The following is an 18836-nucleotide window of genomic DNA, read 5'->3' as shown; positions in this document are numbered from 1 at the left end:
CAAACACATTTTGGACAGCATATCCACAATGAATTTCTCTCAAGTAAGGTAACTTCTAAACTAATAGCAGTTCTTGGGGAAACAAATGTCCTTGTAATTTCCAGAAAGGTGTGTATGAGAGTGATGGATGACGACAATTAAAGGGGACATCTCTTTTGATGGAGGGAGCAGAAGGGTTTCTGTAGTGATATATGACAACAGAACACCATCCATTTTACAACATCTTTTAATTTCCAGAGATCATTTCAAGTCCAGGGTTGTCATCCTCTGGAGAAAACAGGTTTTTACATTATCCAGCTTGCCAAAAAATCTGCTTCATTGGCTCAACACTGAATACATATATTCAACAAATTAGACAGATGTGTTGTCCGTTAAGAATGCAAGCACAATGCTTAGCAAACCAATCTAGAAATAGCTTACTTGTATTGTAGTTGTCTCTGCATATTAAACTGGAAAAAAAAAGTACACTGAAAAAAACAAAGTAAAGTAAAATGTACTTAATTTTTCTTTCGCAAGTTTTTGCATGCATATGGAATTAAGTAAACTCTACTTAACTAAGTTAAAAGTGCCCCTATTATGGATTTTTAAAACATCCTGCAAAGTTTTAAATCTGTATAAAAGTAAGAGTCGACTCTGAGTCGACTCAGAGTCACCAAAATGAATCGTTTTTCAATCGTTGTGACGTCAAGACGAAACATTAGCATATTGCCGCCCACTTATTGCACGCGCAGACTCCTGGAAAAACTTGAACCCCCACAAACCAGCAGCTGATTCCAGTGGATACTGGATAGCATCATGTTGAGAAGAAGCTGTGCTCTACAATGTGAAGGTAAAGCCAGTTGTTTTTTCACTTCCCAGGAACGAGCATGTGAAGAATCAGTGGTTAAAATTCATCTTTACCATGATATCACAGCAGTATAATCCTAAACTTTTGCTGTGTTCCCTTTATTTTACTTGCGACTGCTTCTCAAATCTCAGAGTTCAGAGTAGGATTCACAAACTGCTTGCTCTTGAAAGATGGTGTTCAAAATACTTAGTTTTGAGTTTTATATTGTGTAGGTCTCCTGCTAACCGGTTAACTCAGTTAGTTAACTCAGTTAGTCGGTTAAGCTTTCCTGCAGCTCAAACAGTAGAGCATTGGCGCTTGCAACGCCAAGGTCATGGGTTCTGATAAGAATCAAGAACTGATAAGAATGTAAATGTGTACCTTGAAATGTAATGCAAGTCGCTTTGGATAAAAGCGTCTGCCAAATGCATACATAAAATGTAAATTTAACTCACATTATTACTGTCTTACTAAAATTCTTCTGCTGATCAGTTGTGGGTCACTATTACCTAAAACTGTGTCTATTAATGCAGATTGTCTGTCGTTCTCACTACTTTGAGATTAAGCATGGAGCAAGATTTGTTTTACCAACGTTTATGTTACATCAGTCATTCACGCTAGAGCTCGGCTAATGTATGCACTGTTATTGATACAGTTTCCACGTTCACCTGTTCACCGCAATAAATAAGAAACATACTAGGTAAAAAAATAAGTACAACTAAAATAATCAGTTTGTTTGATGGACATGCACTTGTTAATGCTGATGGTGAGGAATTACAGTTGCAACATCTCATAATGTACCTCAAACTGAGTAGTGAATCACTAAGAAACGTCCTGCTCGAATTGTCCTTGTGATGGAGTTTCGGGTTAAATAACTAGGCTAGTTCATCCAGTGTTTCATCATCGGACTCGCGCTCAGATTGATATGGTACAATCGACGTCATTGTTTGTTACTGTGTTTAGTTTACGGTGTAGGAAGCCTCAGGACAAGCAGAGCTGACGCTGTTATGGCAATGGATGGTTTTGTTTTCGACACCAATCACAACAGACTGAGCTGTCTGGCCAATCAGAGCAACACACGGAAAGGAGGGATTTAGAGAGATTGATTCATCTGACGAGTCTTTTGAGAAACACTGAAAATGTGGTGAAGTGCAAACGTGTATTATGAAAAAATTAAACAGTTTTTTTTTTTTCTTTGATGCATGTAAACCTGTTTTACACCATTATTAAACCCCAGTGCATGATGGGAACACCAGTATCAGAAAATCTGGATAGTTTTACTTCATTTTGTAACGTTGATATTTATGCTTTAATTTCTACAAGCTTGAATTGAGTACTAATATAGAATTTACCTTGTTTTTTGCCTGAACTAACTTTTTCATACAGAAATTACATTAGTTTTTTTTTCTGTAGTATTTACTTCACCACAGAATAATTTGTATCAGTGTACTTCAACATGAAGAAATTACACATTTACCTTCAAATTAGATCATACTCTCAATGTAGCCTATCAATACTTACGGATAACATACATTCTAGAGAATCAAAGCAATTACGAATGAGAGACGGCAGGCACTGTATCCGAACAAAACACCATTCATTCATGAAAGATGACATCAGTGTTAGGTGATATCAGTGACAGCCTAGATATCAGACAGCACAGAATGCTGTTTTGCCTGCAGGCTGATGTAGGAGATAACTTTTACATCCTATTATAGTTGCATTTTTGGAGACAAGACAGTGCTTTTAAGATGAAGCCAGAAAGGCAAAACATTAAGCTGTTTGGAAAAGAGCAAAAAGATATGTTACATATTTACATATTCAATGTACATTTATAAAGATTTCAATTTTAAACAAATGCTATGCATCTATGTATCGAAGAATTCTAAAAAAAAAAAAAAAGGTATCATGGTTTCCAAAAAAATTAAATATAAATAAGTGGCAAAATAATAACAAGAAATGTTTCTTAAGTATCAAATCAGCACATTAGAATGATTTCTGAAGAATCATGTGGTACTGAAGACTGGAGTAATGATGCTAAAAATTCAGCTTTGTGGTCACTTTTTTCTTTTTTAATTACATTTTCAAATATATTTAACAGAAACAATAGTAAACAGCTATTGTATATTGTAATATTTCACAATATTACTGCTTTCACTGTATTTTTGATAAATAAGTGCAGCCTTGACAAGCATAAGAGACTTTCAAAAATAGTCACTGTATATTTTTTATAATAGACTCTCAAAATAGTTTGAGCTATTTAGCTAGTTTTAGTTATTTAGCATGTCAATGATAATGTATTTGGTCTTGGTGGACTAGATCTGCTACACTGCTGCTGCTGTTGTTAATTGCTGCTGCTGCTGCATAAATAGACATTCATAAATCCCATAGGAGATCTAGGCAGGTGGAGCTGGGGGAGGTGGAAGGTTTCAGAGGAACTCTGATAACAAGCTGCAGGACTAGCCTACATCAAACACTGTACCAGATTATTTCGATATATTGTGCAAGCAATCTCATTGTCTATAGGATCAGTAGAGGCCAAACAGCTATCAGCCTGCACCCTCTAGAGTTTCATGACTGAACTAGATTTATAATGCACTGTAGTCTATATAATGCATCTAATTAAGAATACTTTACTTGAAAGAGCTCATCACAAAGCATTATGGGACTGACTTATGCTGCCTACCTTGTGGAGCAGCTTTTGCTTCGGGAATGTGCTTATATGAATGTCTAGACAGGCAGTTGTTTTTAGAACAGAGTTTCAGTGTACAGCGATTTTGTAGTCGAGATGGATTTCAAGAAGGTCAGATCTCCTGGTTCATTTTAATTATGAACACTGCTAGGAATTCTTAAGGATCAAAATAAAAGTAGAAAACAGACCAAGTAAAATCAATAGTTGCCCGGTACATTCTCACCTTTAAATGGTATAATTGGCCGTGCAGATCTGCAACTTCACAGACACATGTAGTAAATAACAAAGCAGCATGTGTAAAGGTGAACCGCACCCTAGGAGTGTCGGAGTCCCGTCTGCAATATTTCAGCAGTGTGCTGTTTATCTAAGTCAGTGGCGAGGAAAGAGGTATAATGCATGCCATGACCTTTGAAATAATACACTTTTTCTTGCTGGCCAGAATATTCAGGCTGACTTCCTTCCAACAGTCACTTAATCAATGTTGGCCAGGTGCGACGTTGGTCGCTCTCTCCCTCCTCTATCCGCACGAGTCTGTCTTTCTGGTTTTTCCTCTCTCCGTCTCACCCTCCTTCCTGTGTGTCCTCCAGTTTCTTGCGTCTCGGTATGATCTACAGCTCTGCCACAGACACGTAGCTGTTATTTATGCTACAGCACACTGGTTTGTACATAACAGCAGCACATGTGTGACCCATTACCACAACCGAAGGGTGATCTGCTCACTCCACTCAAGCGCAACGGCCCGAGTCACCTTGAGCCATGACAGCCGTGAGGAAATCACACGATCTGCTATCTGTTATAGAGCACCTTATTTAGATGTAGAGAGCTCGAACGGAACCAAGAGCCTGGTCAAGTAACAAGTGTTTTTGTGTTTAGCGTTTTATCAAAAAATATTTTATAAAATGAATTCATTAATATAATAACAAATAAAGTAATAAAATAAAAAGCATATAATTATAATAAATAAAAAATATGAATAATAAACAAACTATAAACATTTAGAAAATATATAAATCTAAAATATCCTCTTTAAAAAATGAAAATACCTGATCCCCTATAACAAAGCAGCGCTGACACATTCAAACACCTGTTTAGTTGAACCACTTCCCAAAGAGTATTTTTTTTTTAGTATGGCTGAAAGTTGAAAGTTCCTGAGAACAGTGTAACATGAAAATGAAGCCCCCTTGGCTCTGTTCATGTGACAGCCTTTACTTATTCATTCAGTTTGCTGACAGAACAACACAGATCAAACACACACACCTCTTTATTAGTGCATCTTCCCTTCAGGCTCTGACACTGAGCTAATCAAACTAAAGATAAAACTGACTGTATAGCTGCCACGCCTACCAAACTTTTGACAGACCAACAATCTCACGACCCGAAACGTTGCAGATAACCACAGAATTTGAACGTACATCAAAGCCTTTGAATGTCCCATACTGTTAGCATTTTGCACTGTTTGCACCCCAGTTGCATCCTTGAATCCATTTTGCTTAAGTAAAATATTAAATTTGAATATGTTTGGTTCATTTGCAAATGTTCCCAGATACCAGTAAAAGGAAACTGTAGATTGTGCAGGCTGATAGGTCCTTGACTCAATTTGGTAGCGATCTCATCGTCATATATACTGTAGCGCAGCTGATTGGTTGCTGTTTCTTCAGCGGCCAATGAGCTGCGGCTCAACGTACAAATACCGGTAGTGGCACTATCTTTTTGCAGAAAATGACATTTAGTGAATTTACCTAATAAAAAAAATAAAATAAAATAAAATTATAAGGCAGTAAATTGATTTAAAGGCAGAATATGTAATATTTTTGCTTTAATATTAGCAAAAATCACTATATCTACGTTATATATTTTTTTTAGTTGTGTACTTACATTATCCCGACTGTTTCCAACAACTTTCAAACCAGGAGAAATTTTAATTTAATTTTTAGACACGGCACGTTTCTTTATTTCCGTTTTGTCGCAGTCAATGGCGTCATATCCGCGTTGTCCCTGGTTTCCGCCTATGGTTTCCGCTCGTACTGCGATGGTAACCAGAGCTATGAGCAGAGCCCACTGATTAACCAAAGCGACAGACACAGACAACTGTGGAGTTCGCAATGTCCATTTGCACGCTGTTGTTGTTTCGTTCAAAGATGGACCATGGCAAGCAGACTTTGGATAAAAAAGGAGAACTAAAACGAGAATCAATATCAGCGCTGTGTTTTCGAGATGCCGAGAGCTCCCATAGACAGTATATAAACGAGAGCTCCACGTCCGAGACTTCGACCGCTCCTACATGTACTTTATTAAACAGGTGAGCACATTTACATAAACTAATCAATGTTATATAGTTCAACAATGATAAAATGTCAGAATATGATCTGTATGTTATTCTAATGTTGATCTAGCTTACTGCTAGTCTCATACAGACAGACTAACACATACTTTTCAACACATTCAAATGCAGTTTAGTGTGCTAGTGTAATGTTAGACCAAGTGAAACAGCGCTGCGTTACCTCACAAGTTTAATTTGTCTAATAAACTGACCTGTGAGTAGTAATTCTGCGTGTAGTTCGGTAGAATGAAATGTCCATATTCCTTTTATATCCGCGGGAGCTCGCGTCGCGTGTGGAGCTGATAGCTGTCTCTTAGCAATCCCGAATTGCTTCATATCACATTCATGATAAAAGCATGTATTCAGTCAACCATAAACATTATTAGATCGGCCGGCTTGACGTTGACGACAACATCAATAATTCTTAGCATGTGTTGCGTCATCAGACTACGCCTTTGTTATTGTAAAGAGGTTAGCGACCCCTAGTGGCAAAAAATTCCATACTGTACGTTTAAATGGAAGTTTCTGCGACAGACACGCCGAAAGGGCCTGCAAACCCTAGCTGTGTTTGTTCACTACACAACACAGCCTCTTATATTTTATTGCCTAATCAGAGAATTTCACATATTTTTACTCTCACTTTCACCTCACCTGTTCATGGGACTACATTATTCTACTTATTTTGCCTTTGAAACTGAAAGCCTATGATCATTTCACCCTGAAGCTACACTGACCAGGCTGTCGGACATACGACGACTCAAAGTGTGAACTGCTCCAATTACGCGGCTTAGTGAGCATGGCTGTCAGAGCCACAGGGCTGCTTATTCACAATTACTAGAGCAACATCAGTCAGAGAATGGCCACTCAACAGCACAACAGAAAATCTCAACACTAGAGATGTAAAGCCTGTAGCTGTGTCCGAAACTGCTTACTCATTCACTCATTCACTAATCCCTATATAGTGTATGGATTGTGAGTGCACTATATCTGCAAGGAGTGAATGAAATGAAGTGAGTGAATTCGGATGCTAACTTATGTGCTTTTATCTTGTTACTTACTAAATACTACTTAAAATAATATTAATAACAATAACAATCATAATGACTTTATTTTGTAATTGTATACAGTAAACCTCCGTTCCAGCTTTGTAGTTTCATCTCTTTATCATGCTTAATATGTGTATAATCAGTTAGAAATTGTTAGAAACTCTCACGCTCACAGATGACGTGGTCGTTGAGTGCCCTCAGGCGACCGTTATTATTACATTTGAAAAAATCATCTTCAATTTATTTTTAAATCATCCACCAAATTATAATTTTTTCCTTACAGTTTAATGAGTTAACAGAAATGCCACAAATTATTTGAACACCTGGACGTTAGTAAAACACATCAAATTGAGTTAATGCCAAAATAATATATTTTAATAATAAAAATTATATACCTATATAATTTACCTTATTAATATAATTTCATTAATTTTAATATGCATCTATATAATATTGTCTATATATTTAAATGTTTTATTCAAGTAATGATTAATAAAAAAAGCTGCAAAGTAATCTGGTTCAAACTCGCTTGCTCCCGCATTTTCATGTGCACTCAGTCCTCTCCGCATAGGATTTTGGGAAATAGTTCTTCAGCAAGTGTACATCGAATGTACACTCGAATTCAGAGAGGATTGTGGGTATAAACTAGTCAACGAATGTAGGGAATGATGTCGTTCAATCAGAATTCGGACACCACTACAAAATGGCCGACACCCAATATAGTGCACTATATAGTGGATAGGGAGCGGTTTCGGACACAGCTCCTGTCACACGTCTGAGTTCACTTCCTCCAAACTAAACTGGACTGGAAGAGCTCACTATATGGACAACGGTCTTTAACACTTCTGCTATAGTGAATCGCTAGTGACTCCAATGAGATCTGGCAGCTACAAACATGTTCTGTCAGGATTAATTACTGATGTTAGTCATAATTAGGGAAAACAGCCTTTAATGTGGATTGTGCATCAAGCCGCAGGTTAAAGCTGCAACTCAAACTAGTCTTTATTCAAAATCCAGTCATTTAAATTAAGCCGCAAAGCCCTCGATAATGCAGCAGGGATGCCGATACAGACTCCAGGTGAGTGAATCCACCCAGCCATATTGCACGAGTCCTTGGGAGAGGCCGCGCTCGACAGACGCAGTTTGTATCTGTCAAACGCTCATGATCTACAGCGCTGGGCTTCAAGCCAGCAGATGGTGGGAGAAATTAAACTTGTGACACGGACCGTTGACTGAAGCCAGGGAAGCAGTTGGAGACCACACCTGTAGAGCAGAGGGGGTCTGTGTGTGTTGCGTGAGAGCGCTTCCCTGGAATGTGCATAAGCAAATGATGCCCTTCCAGGTAGACTAAAAAGTTTTCATTCAGGGAAAAGACCTGAACTGTCATTCAACTGACAAACACACTGTGATGTGGGGCAGTCGATGTCAAATGGTGTCAGTAAATCAAGTGGTCTTTGCCTGTACTTGACTAACTGGAAAAAAAACATTTATATCTAGTATTGTGAGGCAATGGACCCAATCTTCACCAGAGCAGGCTTCTTAAAAATACAAATAAATAAATACCAGAAACAAGTGATTTCATTCTTTTAAAAATCCTAGAATTTGCAAACATTGGAATAAAACCAGAGCCTCCTAAAACAATCAGCATGTATTTTATTTTCTCTCTGCAGTGAATCAACTTTCAAGAGTGTGATTCATTGTTTCTCATGAATATTTTGCAGTGGAAAAACTCCTTTATACCCCTCCCACATATGCGCAACACATGACATGTTTCACAAACAGTGACCTGGTAAATGTATAAAGATTTAGGAGAGATAAAGACAGCAAAGCTGTTGGATGCAATACATGTGAACAAGTAATAACCTGTTTTTTTTTCCAAAGAATCGTATAATATAATCTGATTTGATAAGAACTAAACAGTTCTGTAGTCTGAAATCTGAGAGCAAACAGGTAGCTGAGGGTAGTGAATGCAATTTGAATTGTTTGCCAATAATTGTTCATTCGCTCTTCCTTGAAATTACAAAAAGAATTGTTAATGGAATCTGAATCAGCACTAGAATCATTACGATTCCCAAACATGTTTGGGAGAAGTTTTCTGCAAATTGCTAATTCAATATTAATTCGCTGGCAGTACGAGTAATGTTTACTAATTACACTGTTAAATATGAGAAAGACAAGAACTCCAGGAGTGCGTACCAGTAGAGCTCTTGAAAAGGATATCTAATGAGGAAACCGCATCTTCAATGTACAGAAATGTTCCACTGATCCATCATTTAAAAGAATTCTTGTGGGTTCAGAGGACGATGGGAGTCTTTCCAATTCCTCACTATGTGATACACTTTAAAGCATGCACGTCATCACGTCAGTCTGGCACAAGACAAGAGCACGAAACGAATAAGCCAAAAATGAGAGAGGAACTCTTTTTACCATTCGGAGGGATGGTAGAAAAAAGATCTTATTCACCCAGAATTACACCTTCTGATTGCGATTTAGCGGATGCTTGGAATGAAAATCATTAAACCGAACAACGCAAAAGGCACATGTAACAAACTGCTCTGCATTCAGTCTTCACTGCAGTCCATGAGTGTCAGTAATCTCAAATTTCTCTGCTATAGAGAAATGAGGAGCACAAATGGGGTGCAGCTAGACAAAGTCATTATGAATTCACACAGAGGCCCATGTTGGCATCCGCACAATGTGATTACAAGAGAGGCATGGCAAATTTTTATTCAACAGACAACAGCTGTGAGCAAATAACGCCCACAACCTTGGTGGAAGTGCAGCCTGGAAGTTGAAATGAAACCTGCTGGTATTCCACAGATTCGTCGTGTGGTCTACGGCGACGAGCGAGCCCTGAAGGCATGTTAGGATGCATCAGTGGCCCTCAGAGGAAAAGAACGTTCACGCTTCTAGAGCAAACAAACAAATCATAATCACAGAAGAAATCCTCTTGTAACTACCATCTGTTTAAATTGGGATCAATTATGTTAAGTTCACGATAATTATTTAGCAATATGATTCAAGTGGCTAATTAGACAGGTAGACGCAGTGACACACATATTCCCAAGCTGTGTTTGACCATCTAAACTCAGGTGGGAGTGATTCATGTGGCTTAAACAAGTTCTAGCACATTAACAAAAGTCTGTAAAATAGGTCACTCAACCTCAAGAAGTTTAACTCTATTAAGCACATAATTGCTGGCTGTTTGAGCATTGAGCAAAAAGTTATTTTTCTGCCACCCTGCAACGTTCAACCAAACCAGACCAAACGAATCAAACCAAACCAAAGCCAAACCACAAAACAAACCACACAAAAAATAAAGCAAAGCAAAACACAAAATAACACAAAGCGAAGCAACGCACAAAACAAAACACTCTATTGCTTTAAGGTTGCTTTATGTTTAACTGCTTTTTACATGGCACTCTGAAATACCATACTAGTTGGTCAGTCATGCGATGTGTGGTCAAATATTTTGTATAATGACTGTTGAACTCCACAACAACTGCTTTCCTACATAGATGTGCTCACTTATTTTCTCTTGTATCACTTTGTGTTTTCTTCTTTTTCTCTCAATTTTAACATTTAATGTCCTTTTTATTCTAATTAGATGCATAAAACAAAACCCCTTTAAATCGGGAGTCCTGATAATCCTTCCAGTGTTTATTTTGTGATAATGACTGGCTGACCGCATGTGAAATAGATTATGGTTCTGAATTATTATCATATTCATATACCATGCTATTTACATGGGACATTTCCAAGAAAATTAGAATGGTACTTTTGCCTAATAATAATAAAAAAAACACTTTACTTTTTGTATTTAAAGCAGTACAAGCACCACAGTTCTGCCATGGTTAAACAGTGATAAAAATGAATGTGTTATATTGCAGCCTAATATAATTTCTATGAGCTTAAGATGAGTCGACTGCATTTCTGGCAGAGACTCCCAAGACCCTCCAAATGTACGCAGAGGACATCCTTTAGTAAGTCATTAGAGAACATCATTATCATTCAACTTCTCCTTTGTGCTGGTCTTTCAGCATTGCTGTAGGACACAAATGATGCATTGCTCGCTATGAACAATGAGCTATAAATAGAGTTCATTCTGTCCTGCAGGATCCTGTGGGCGTCCAACTTATCCACTTCACTGTGGAAAGCAGCTAAAAGAGCAAAACGGCCTGCCTTCAATATGGCACCTCTTTCTTATTCTTCCTCTCTGACCAGGGCCACAGGACTTTAACATTCATCAGATGTTTTCTTCATTCGAGGCTAATTTCAACTAAATGGCCTTTGTCTGCTCATACACGGAGGCAAAAAATAAGATTAAAAGGGATTACACTGGGGGCACGTGTGTAATACCAAACACATGGTGCAGGGGTGGGTCAACCGTTACTACAAGGAATTCTGAGGGATATTTTAAGATATTCATTTTAATAGTATTTGAATTGTTGACATTTCATCATGCTCTCATATTCCAAATCATACGCTTCACTCTTATTTCTCAGCATATGAAAGTATTGCTAAACATGGGGCAAGATCCAATGGCTTGCATAGAGAAATGGGTCAAGGGGGTTAACAACCTTATACTTAGACACTACTAATGACGCAAGACACTATATCGACGCTGTCGGGCAGAAACAGTATCTCCACATTTCGTCAATTTTATATCTTTTTCCATAAACCATTACTCGGTCTGTGGGTTTTGGAAATATCTAACCAATGAAAAGTATTAAAAATAGCTTATGTCTAAACCTCATAACTCCATTAGACCTGTAAGTAAAACCTCATCTCTGCTTGTTTGCAATGCAAGTGTAAAAAAAGAACTGGTTCTTTGAATAAGTACAGCGTTTTCTTTACTCAAGAAACACTATATATAAGGCTAATATTGCACGTATTTGAGCAGCTGAGAAGAGTGTCATAGTCTAGCATTTGCCGTTGAGTCATAGCCAATACTGACTTAAATAGTCTGTGCGAATCACATCATCTTCAATGCCACATAGCTACAGTAAACTTTATAACCTGTAAGTTAATGAGATACACTTACTGCCTCAGATGCAGCCATTCTAATGACAGACAAAACGCCTATGTCCAAAATTCGCTGGTGAATCGGGTTGGGAATCGAAAATTCTGGAATCGGACACTTAAGGTCAGGAATCGATTCCTGTGTGCGCATTTTAATGTGGTTTTAAACCATTCAAGCACAAGACGAGGCAAAAGAGAACTCAATTTGGCACACATGCGTTGTTTTCAGTGCTGGTCACATCCAGAGTGTGTGCACAAAAAGCCAATTCTCATAGTGCACGAATACAAAATTGAGTTCTCTTTTGTCTTTTTGCGCCTGAACACAAAATTATGTGAAAATATCCTCATACACAGTTGGTTATGTCTAAAGTGAACATAAACAGTTGAGAATAAAAACGCATGTGTAACAGTATATTGGATCTGAGCATTAGGTCTTAAAGTGACAGCAGCCTAATAAACCTGCTGCCATCTGTGCATTCATCATAACATTAATGTTAATCAAAGAATAAAAGAAAAAGAAAATCCCTCAATGATCTCAACTGAATAACTTTTGTAACTTTAATAAGGATTCATCTATATTTAAAAAAAGAAAGAAAACTATGAAGTGTTATCTTACATTTGATTTCAATTTCTGAACTTTGTTCAGTTGTATTTATTTGTGCTATATTGCTAATTTGATTCTTTGTTTTTATTGTATTATTCACTGTTTACTTGTCTTTAATAATGTTTGAAATTTATATTAATTAGTCTAGTTTCGCACTTAGTTGTTTTTAGGCTGCTGATTTTTTACTGATAATAAATCTGTGTGTATATATATATATATATATATATATATATATTACACTATTATATTTAAATACATTAGTTAACATTAACTGAAAATGAAAAATACTTCTAAAGCATTTAAAAATATTAGTTAAATGTTAATTTTAACATTTACCAATACATTATTAAAATCAAACATTGTATTTGTTAATATTATTTAAAGGACCTGGACTGACAAAGAACGGCTGCGTTTTTATTTACTAACATTAGCAAAGATTAATACATACTGTAAAAAATACATTGCTCAGTTGTTAGTTAATGTTAGTTAAACATCAACTAACATTAATGGGAACTATATATTTAATTTGAATAGATAACTTTTTTTATATAAAAAAAATGAATACTTCCATCACTTGTTGTGGCTAGTGGATTAAGCATGGCCTGGTGGGTAGTGTTCAAATCTACCTAGGGTCATTTCACAATCCCACCCCATCTTCTCCTGTCACTTCTCCACTATTTGTCCAGTTGAAGGCAAAAACACATGCAATAAAGGCCGAAATGTATAAAACATTGGTCAAACCCAGGGCCATCAAATGCCCAGTGGGACGTCTCACCTTCCAGCACAGTGAGTTTGGCGCTGGTGTTGATTTCTCCCATGCTGTTGGTGGCTGTGCACTCATAGATGGCCTCGTCCCTGTGAGTGCGCAGCGGCTGTATGCGGAGAACTGAGCCCGAACCGTCATCAAATTCAATCACCTGAGAAAGAAAGACACACACACACCGTTAAATGTTTTTCTCTCTTCTCGTCTTAAATTTACGACAAACCCTCAGACAGATCGTATATCTTCAAAAAGCAGTGGGTCTTTAATCACCTCCCTCTGAACTTCCAGCCAACTACTGTCTGGAGTTATTCTCCTAGGACTTTTACATGTGATATGTTACAGCCTGGTGCAGAAAACCTGAATTCAGCCTGGTGTGTATAGGGGCTAGAATACCTAGGACACTTAAAGAATACTTAAGAGATGATACATTTAGTGTATTTAGGCTAATGTGTTCTCCTCCCAGATCTGTGTGCATTGCCTCATTCAGATCAAGAGCAGGGCTAGGCGACATGGTAGAAACAATTATATATGATTAAATATATGTTGTAGTGCTGTCAATTGATTAAAAAATTAACTAGATTAATCGCAATTAAAAACATTTACTTTTTTATACATTTATAAAGTAATAATTTCACAGTTAATCTCCAAATTAATGTTGAGACAACATAAAGGCAGTATATTTTAAATACTTGTTTAATGGCATATTTTTCTGAATGAAGGCCAGTATCACTGATACCAATACAGCTACTGATGTCTCAGAAAAATAAATTTCCCCCCAATTTCAAACATTAATTATAGCCATTCAACATTTCAGTGTAATTGAAAGCTATACATTTTTTTACATTTATTAGGCTTCAAAATATATAACAACTTTTAATTTAAGTGAACTTCAAATAATCCTCACATAAATCCATAATAAATGTCATATTTACCTGTGCCCTTCCTACATGTCTAATAGGGGTGGTTAATCTGTCTGATTTCCCGATTCGATTCGATTACGATTATTGAAGTCCCGATTCGATTACAGTCGATTTTCGATTATTAACGATTTTCGATTAGCGATTATTGATTTTCCAGTTCACAACAGTAAACAAAAATACACTAAGTGATTGCAGTATTAAAAAAAGTCAGCTGCTGAATTACTTAACTCTTTTATTGAGTAACAACTCAAAGCACTTTCTGTGTCGTGTAGTTATAACTTCAGAATTATTTGTATGTAGCTTATGTTCTGTAGAACACAGAAATGAATACATCACATTGTGTTGTGACTCATCAAGTTGAACCAAACTAGCTTTTAATACAATGTTGGTATGAGCCACCACAGTATTTTACAAATATAAAAAATAACACAAAGTGAAAATAAAGTGGCATTTTGGCGTTAATATTGAAACGACAGTTACCATGGTGAATACACAATACTAACAAGAACTGTTAATGAAACATGGAAACTGCTCCTGGTGAATAGAATGAAAATCATGCCTGCATGCAAATCCTTCTCAGCTAACACACGACGTACCAGTAACGTGATTTATTGGTATTTTACTTTTATTTCATGACTTACTAATTTACAACGTAACAACGTTGCATGCTCGTAGTTTCCTTTGCACTTTGCACTATACAGTGAAGCGATACACGGCGCGCCCCTCCGCATTTGCGCGTGCAATTGAAGAGTGTGCGCTACGAGTACAGTATAACGGCTGACAGGACAGGAACGTCCGTTTTTCTGAGGTGAAATACTTTTTATTTCAGCGTACACATACGTCACTGCCTGGTAGTTCCTATACTGTGCTGGGTTTTCTGAAGTAGTTGTGATTCGCCTCTCATAACATAACATGCTCTAAATGCACGCAGAGTGGATTTTTTTTTTTTTTTTTTTTTAATAAAAAATCGATTTTTGAAAATTTGATAATCGATTCATACTCGTCCATAACATACTCGCGATTAATCAATAATCGATTTTTTTCACCACCCCTAATGTCTAACAGGTAGGACATACAGAAATTGAATATCAAGTTATCAAACAGTCTGCACTGCATAAATTATAAATTAATTATATAGACTAATCCTTATTAAAGCTACAAAAGCAGTGAGTAATTTTCTCTGTTACCTTTGTTGTTTGATTAACTTTACTGACAGACAGAATTAGTCACTTTAAGACCAGCAGCTGCTGACAGAGACTCGGATCTCACACGCGCCTCATTCTCACAAATATTTACATTCAAGACTTTATTTAACTCATTTAAGACTTCTCTTATGAGGATACTCGACAAAACAGACATTTTGGCATAAATGTGTGTTATTGTTCGTTCAAGCACAAAAGAGAACTCGATTCTGGTGCGCAGTCTGCGTTGTGTGTGTGTCAGGACACAGGCAGCGCGTTCTCTTTTGCCTTATCGCGCTTGAATGGTTTAAAAGCATTTGCATGAATTAGAGTGTGATCATATAATGTAATGGTAGCCAAAGGATGACAGAAAAAACAAATGCTGCGTTAATTGCTTTAAATATTTTTTGCGCGTTAAACTGAAGAAAATAATCGCATGCGTTAATGCGTTACCGTTGACGGCCCTACTATTTTGACAATATTTTACAAAACATTTATATATAAATGTTTGTTATTAGATACAAGTTGGTTTGGTTTGACATTTTTAAGTTTGACTTTTTAATTTATTTATTATGTTTAAATTATAACTACGTATTTATTTATTTATTTAATTTAAGTTTTTTGGGGTCACAGTTTTTATTTCTAAAATAAATAAAAACATTTTCAAATAAATAAATAAATAAATCTTAAATAAAGCGCAACAATATTTAATTTAAAAATAAATAAATATTTATATATATTTATGTATATATACATATAGATAGACAGATAGATAGATATATTTATATATATATATATATAAATATATATAAATCTATCTATCTATCTATCTATCTATCTATCTATCTATCTATCTATCTATCTATCTATCTATCTATCTATCTATCTATCTATCTATCTATCTATCTATATATATATATATATATCAGTTATTATATATATAGATATATATATATAATAACATTATTAGATAAATAACATAACTATATAAATAACATTTGACAATATATATATATATTTTTTTTAAATTGGTCAAATATATATATATATTTTTTAATTGGTCAAATATATATATATATTTTTTTTTAATTGGTCAAATATTTATTTATTTTTTTAAATTGGTCAAATTTTTTTTTGAAAGTGTCCAAATACTTTTTTGTTTTGTTTTTTAAGTTTTTAAATAAATAAATAAACAAACATTGTTCTGAAATAGGTGAAAGGTTAGTGGGTTTATTTTTTATTTTATTTATTTGTTTATTTAATTTTTGCTGAGCTATTTTTCTTTAAGCAGCTCTGTTCCCTGTTGAAAAATATTGGGCCTTCATACTGACCCCAAACCATGAAGAGGTACATTCAGATCTCAGCTTAAACCCTAACACAGACAGAACAGGAAATGGGGCAAAGGGAATAGAGGGACAACACAGAGGGGTGTGAGGTGGCTGAGGGCAACACAAAAGAATATATCAGCATAAGATTGCAATAAGAAAAACAAGAGTGTTGTGCAAATTCCTGATGATGGAAAGAAGAAAGGCATCATGATGATGTGGCATGGGAGAGACAGTGACATGCTAAGGAGAGGCAGGAAAAGACAGTTAGTCACCTCAAAGCGCTGGGAGCTAACTTTCTTTCCTTTCTTCATCCATGTGATCCGAGGCTTGGGCTCACCCGCTGCTTGGCACACAAAGGACGCCACTCCTCCTGAAATCCCTGTCTGGTCCTCTGGAGATTTGATGAAATTTGGCAAGCCTTGAAAAGTGAGGTGAAAAGGAGAAGGAGAAAAAAAATTAGTTCCTGGACTGTGGTCGCACAAAACTTTGTTAAACTAGTTATGAACGGGCGTCCTTTAAACTGGAACTAAGTTAACACCTGCAGCTGAGCCTGAGAGAGACTTTCACCCACAAGTCACCTAATACTTCTCAGAATGTCCCATGCTCTATATGACAGCTTCTTATTGACTTATTCTTATTTAAACTTATTTTAAAAAAATTCACAGAACATTCACTAAAACCCTTTAAAAATCAATGAGGCAGTCATAAGCAGCATGTTAAGACGTTGTGTCCAGACAAAAATAGTTCAATGTCTCGAGAACCCTGCATTCCGATGCACTCCGTCTAGATCTTGAGATGTAAATTTAGCCCATTCATTTTGTACGATTAATTATAAAACCAAGAACATGATAAAAGATTAACTAACTGTTCGCATTAGCCATGTTTCCACTGCCGGGCCCAAAAGCGAGTGTGCTAGTGCGTGTCAGGGCCAGTCACGTTTCCACCGTCACTTCTGGGCTTGATCGGACCTCCTTGGGGCCAACGGCCAGGGTTTTTTGGCCCAAAGAATACCTTGGTCCAAAGAGGGCTTGAGGAGTTGTTTTGGTCAAAGGTGGAGTTTATCTGAGCAGGGTCAACACCATTTCCCATGTTATCTCAACATTTAAGACATTTAAAATGCTCTTTCTTTCTAAAGAAATGTGAAGTAAGCATATATTTTATCAATATTTTTCTATTCTTCCATAATGGAGTTGGCCTGTGCATTCCTGTGATCACAAATAAATGGTAGCATGTGCGACTGAATAAGTACGTGTGCTCTCTTTTTATGTGAGATCATGATACAGTAAATACCAGTTTGATTCAGAATTATTGAAGAAGAATTATTGACGCCCAGCACGTTGTTAGCCCTGGCTCGCACTGGCCCGACAGTGGAAAAGCGGCTATTTTGTCACATTATTATTTTATTTTTTTATAATTAAATCACACTTAAACACTGACAGCCCTGTTAAATATACATTAATTGCATACATTTAACTGTCAATAATTGTTATACAATCATAAAACAAGGTAAGTGTTAAACTGACAGAATGTGTTGCTACTTTTTATAATCACACAACATTAAAGTAGTAACCTGGCAGTCCTAGAAAACACAAAATAAACACAGTCAATGTGATTCAACAGCCAAAAATAGCCTCAAGAATTAAGAAGCAATCCCACACTGACAGAAAGAATGAAAAGATTTCATTCTTTATTCAAAAAGAGAAATGTTGACAATGGTATGGCTTCAACAACTAGTAGCTAAACAACATTGTTTTTCTAGTTTTTTAAAGAGGCCAGTCAGAGCACGCTGCAGCTCATGGCTTTCTGGGAGAACAGAACAGCTCACACACCCTGCGTTGTTGTCATGCATTTACAATACAAACAACAATGGGACAAGTTTCACCACTGCTCAAGCCAGGTAGTGAAGATAAAAACCCACATGTATCGCCTGAATCATACCACACATGTAATGGCTTGTTTTTAAAGACATTTGGCAGAATCACAGCTACTGAGCAACATTCTGCGGAAATAGTGGGTGATGCGGGTGAAAGGTGAATTATACTAGGCGTACTACTTGCATTTTCAATTCCCTAAGCATCATTCACTAACGACTTCAGATCAGAAACCCAACCTTACTCAATCTAATAGAGCATGG

At 36.4% G+C, this 18836-nt stretch overlaps 1 protein-coding gene across 4 annotated transcripts in view; it reads right to left on the bottom strand.

The window, feature by feature from the left end:
- Positions 1-18836, bottom strand: part of ptprfb (protein tyrosine phosphatase receptor type Fb) — a 211200-nt gene that overhangs the window by 91662 nt on the left and 100702 nt on the right. For all 4 annotated transcript variants that reach the window (XM_081375456.1, XM_081375457.1, XM_081375459.1 and 1 more), the window contains exons 3-4: positions 16975-17120; positions 13286-13427 (exon numbers count right to left, since the gene is read on the bottom strand). In XM_081375456.1, the coding sequence (XP_081231582.1) occupies positions 13286-13427; positions 16975-17120 (288 nt within the window). The remainder of the gene's footprint in view (positions 1-13285; positions 13428-16974; positions 17121-18836) is intronic.

The sequence above is a fragment of the Scardinius erythrophthalmus genome, assembly GCF_964197995.2.
Source record: "Scardinius erythrophthalmus genome assembly, chromosome: 9".
In the NCBI taxonomy this organism is placed as follows: domain Eukaryota; kingdom Metazoa; phylum Chordata; class Actinopteri; order Cypriniformes; family Leuciscidae; genus Scardinius; species Scardinius erythrophthalmus.
Note: the sequence above shows the minus strand (reverse complement) of the source record. Positions and strands in the feature narration are given on the sequence as shown.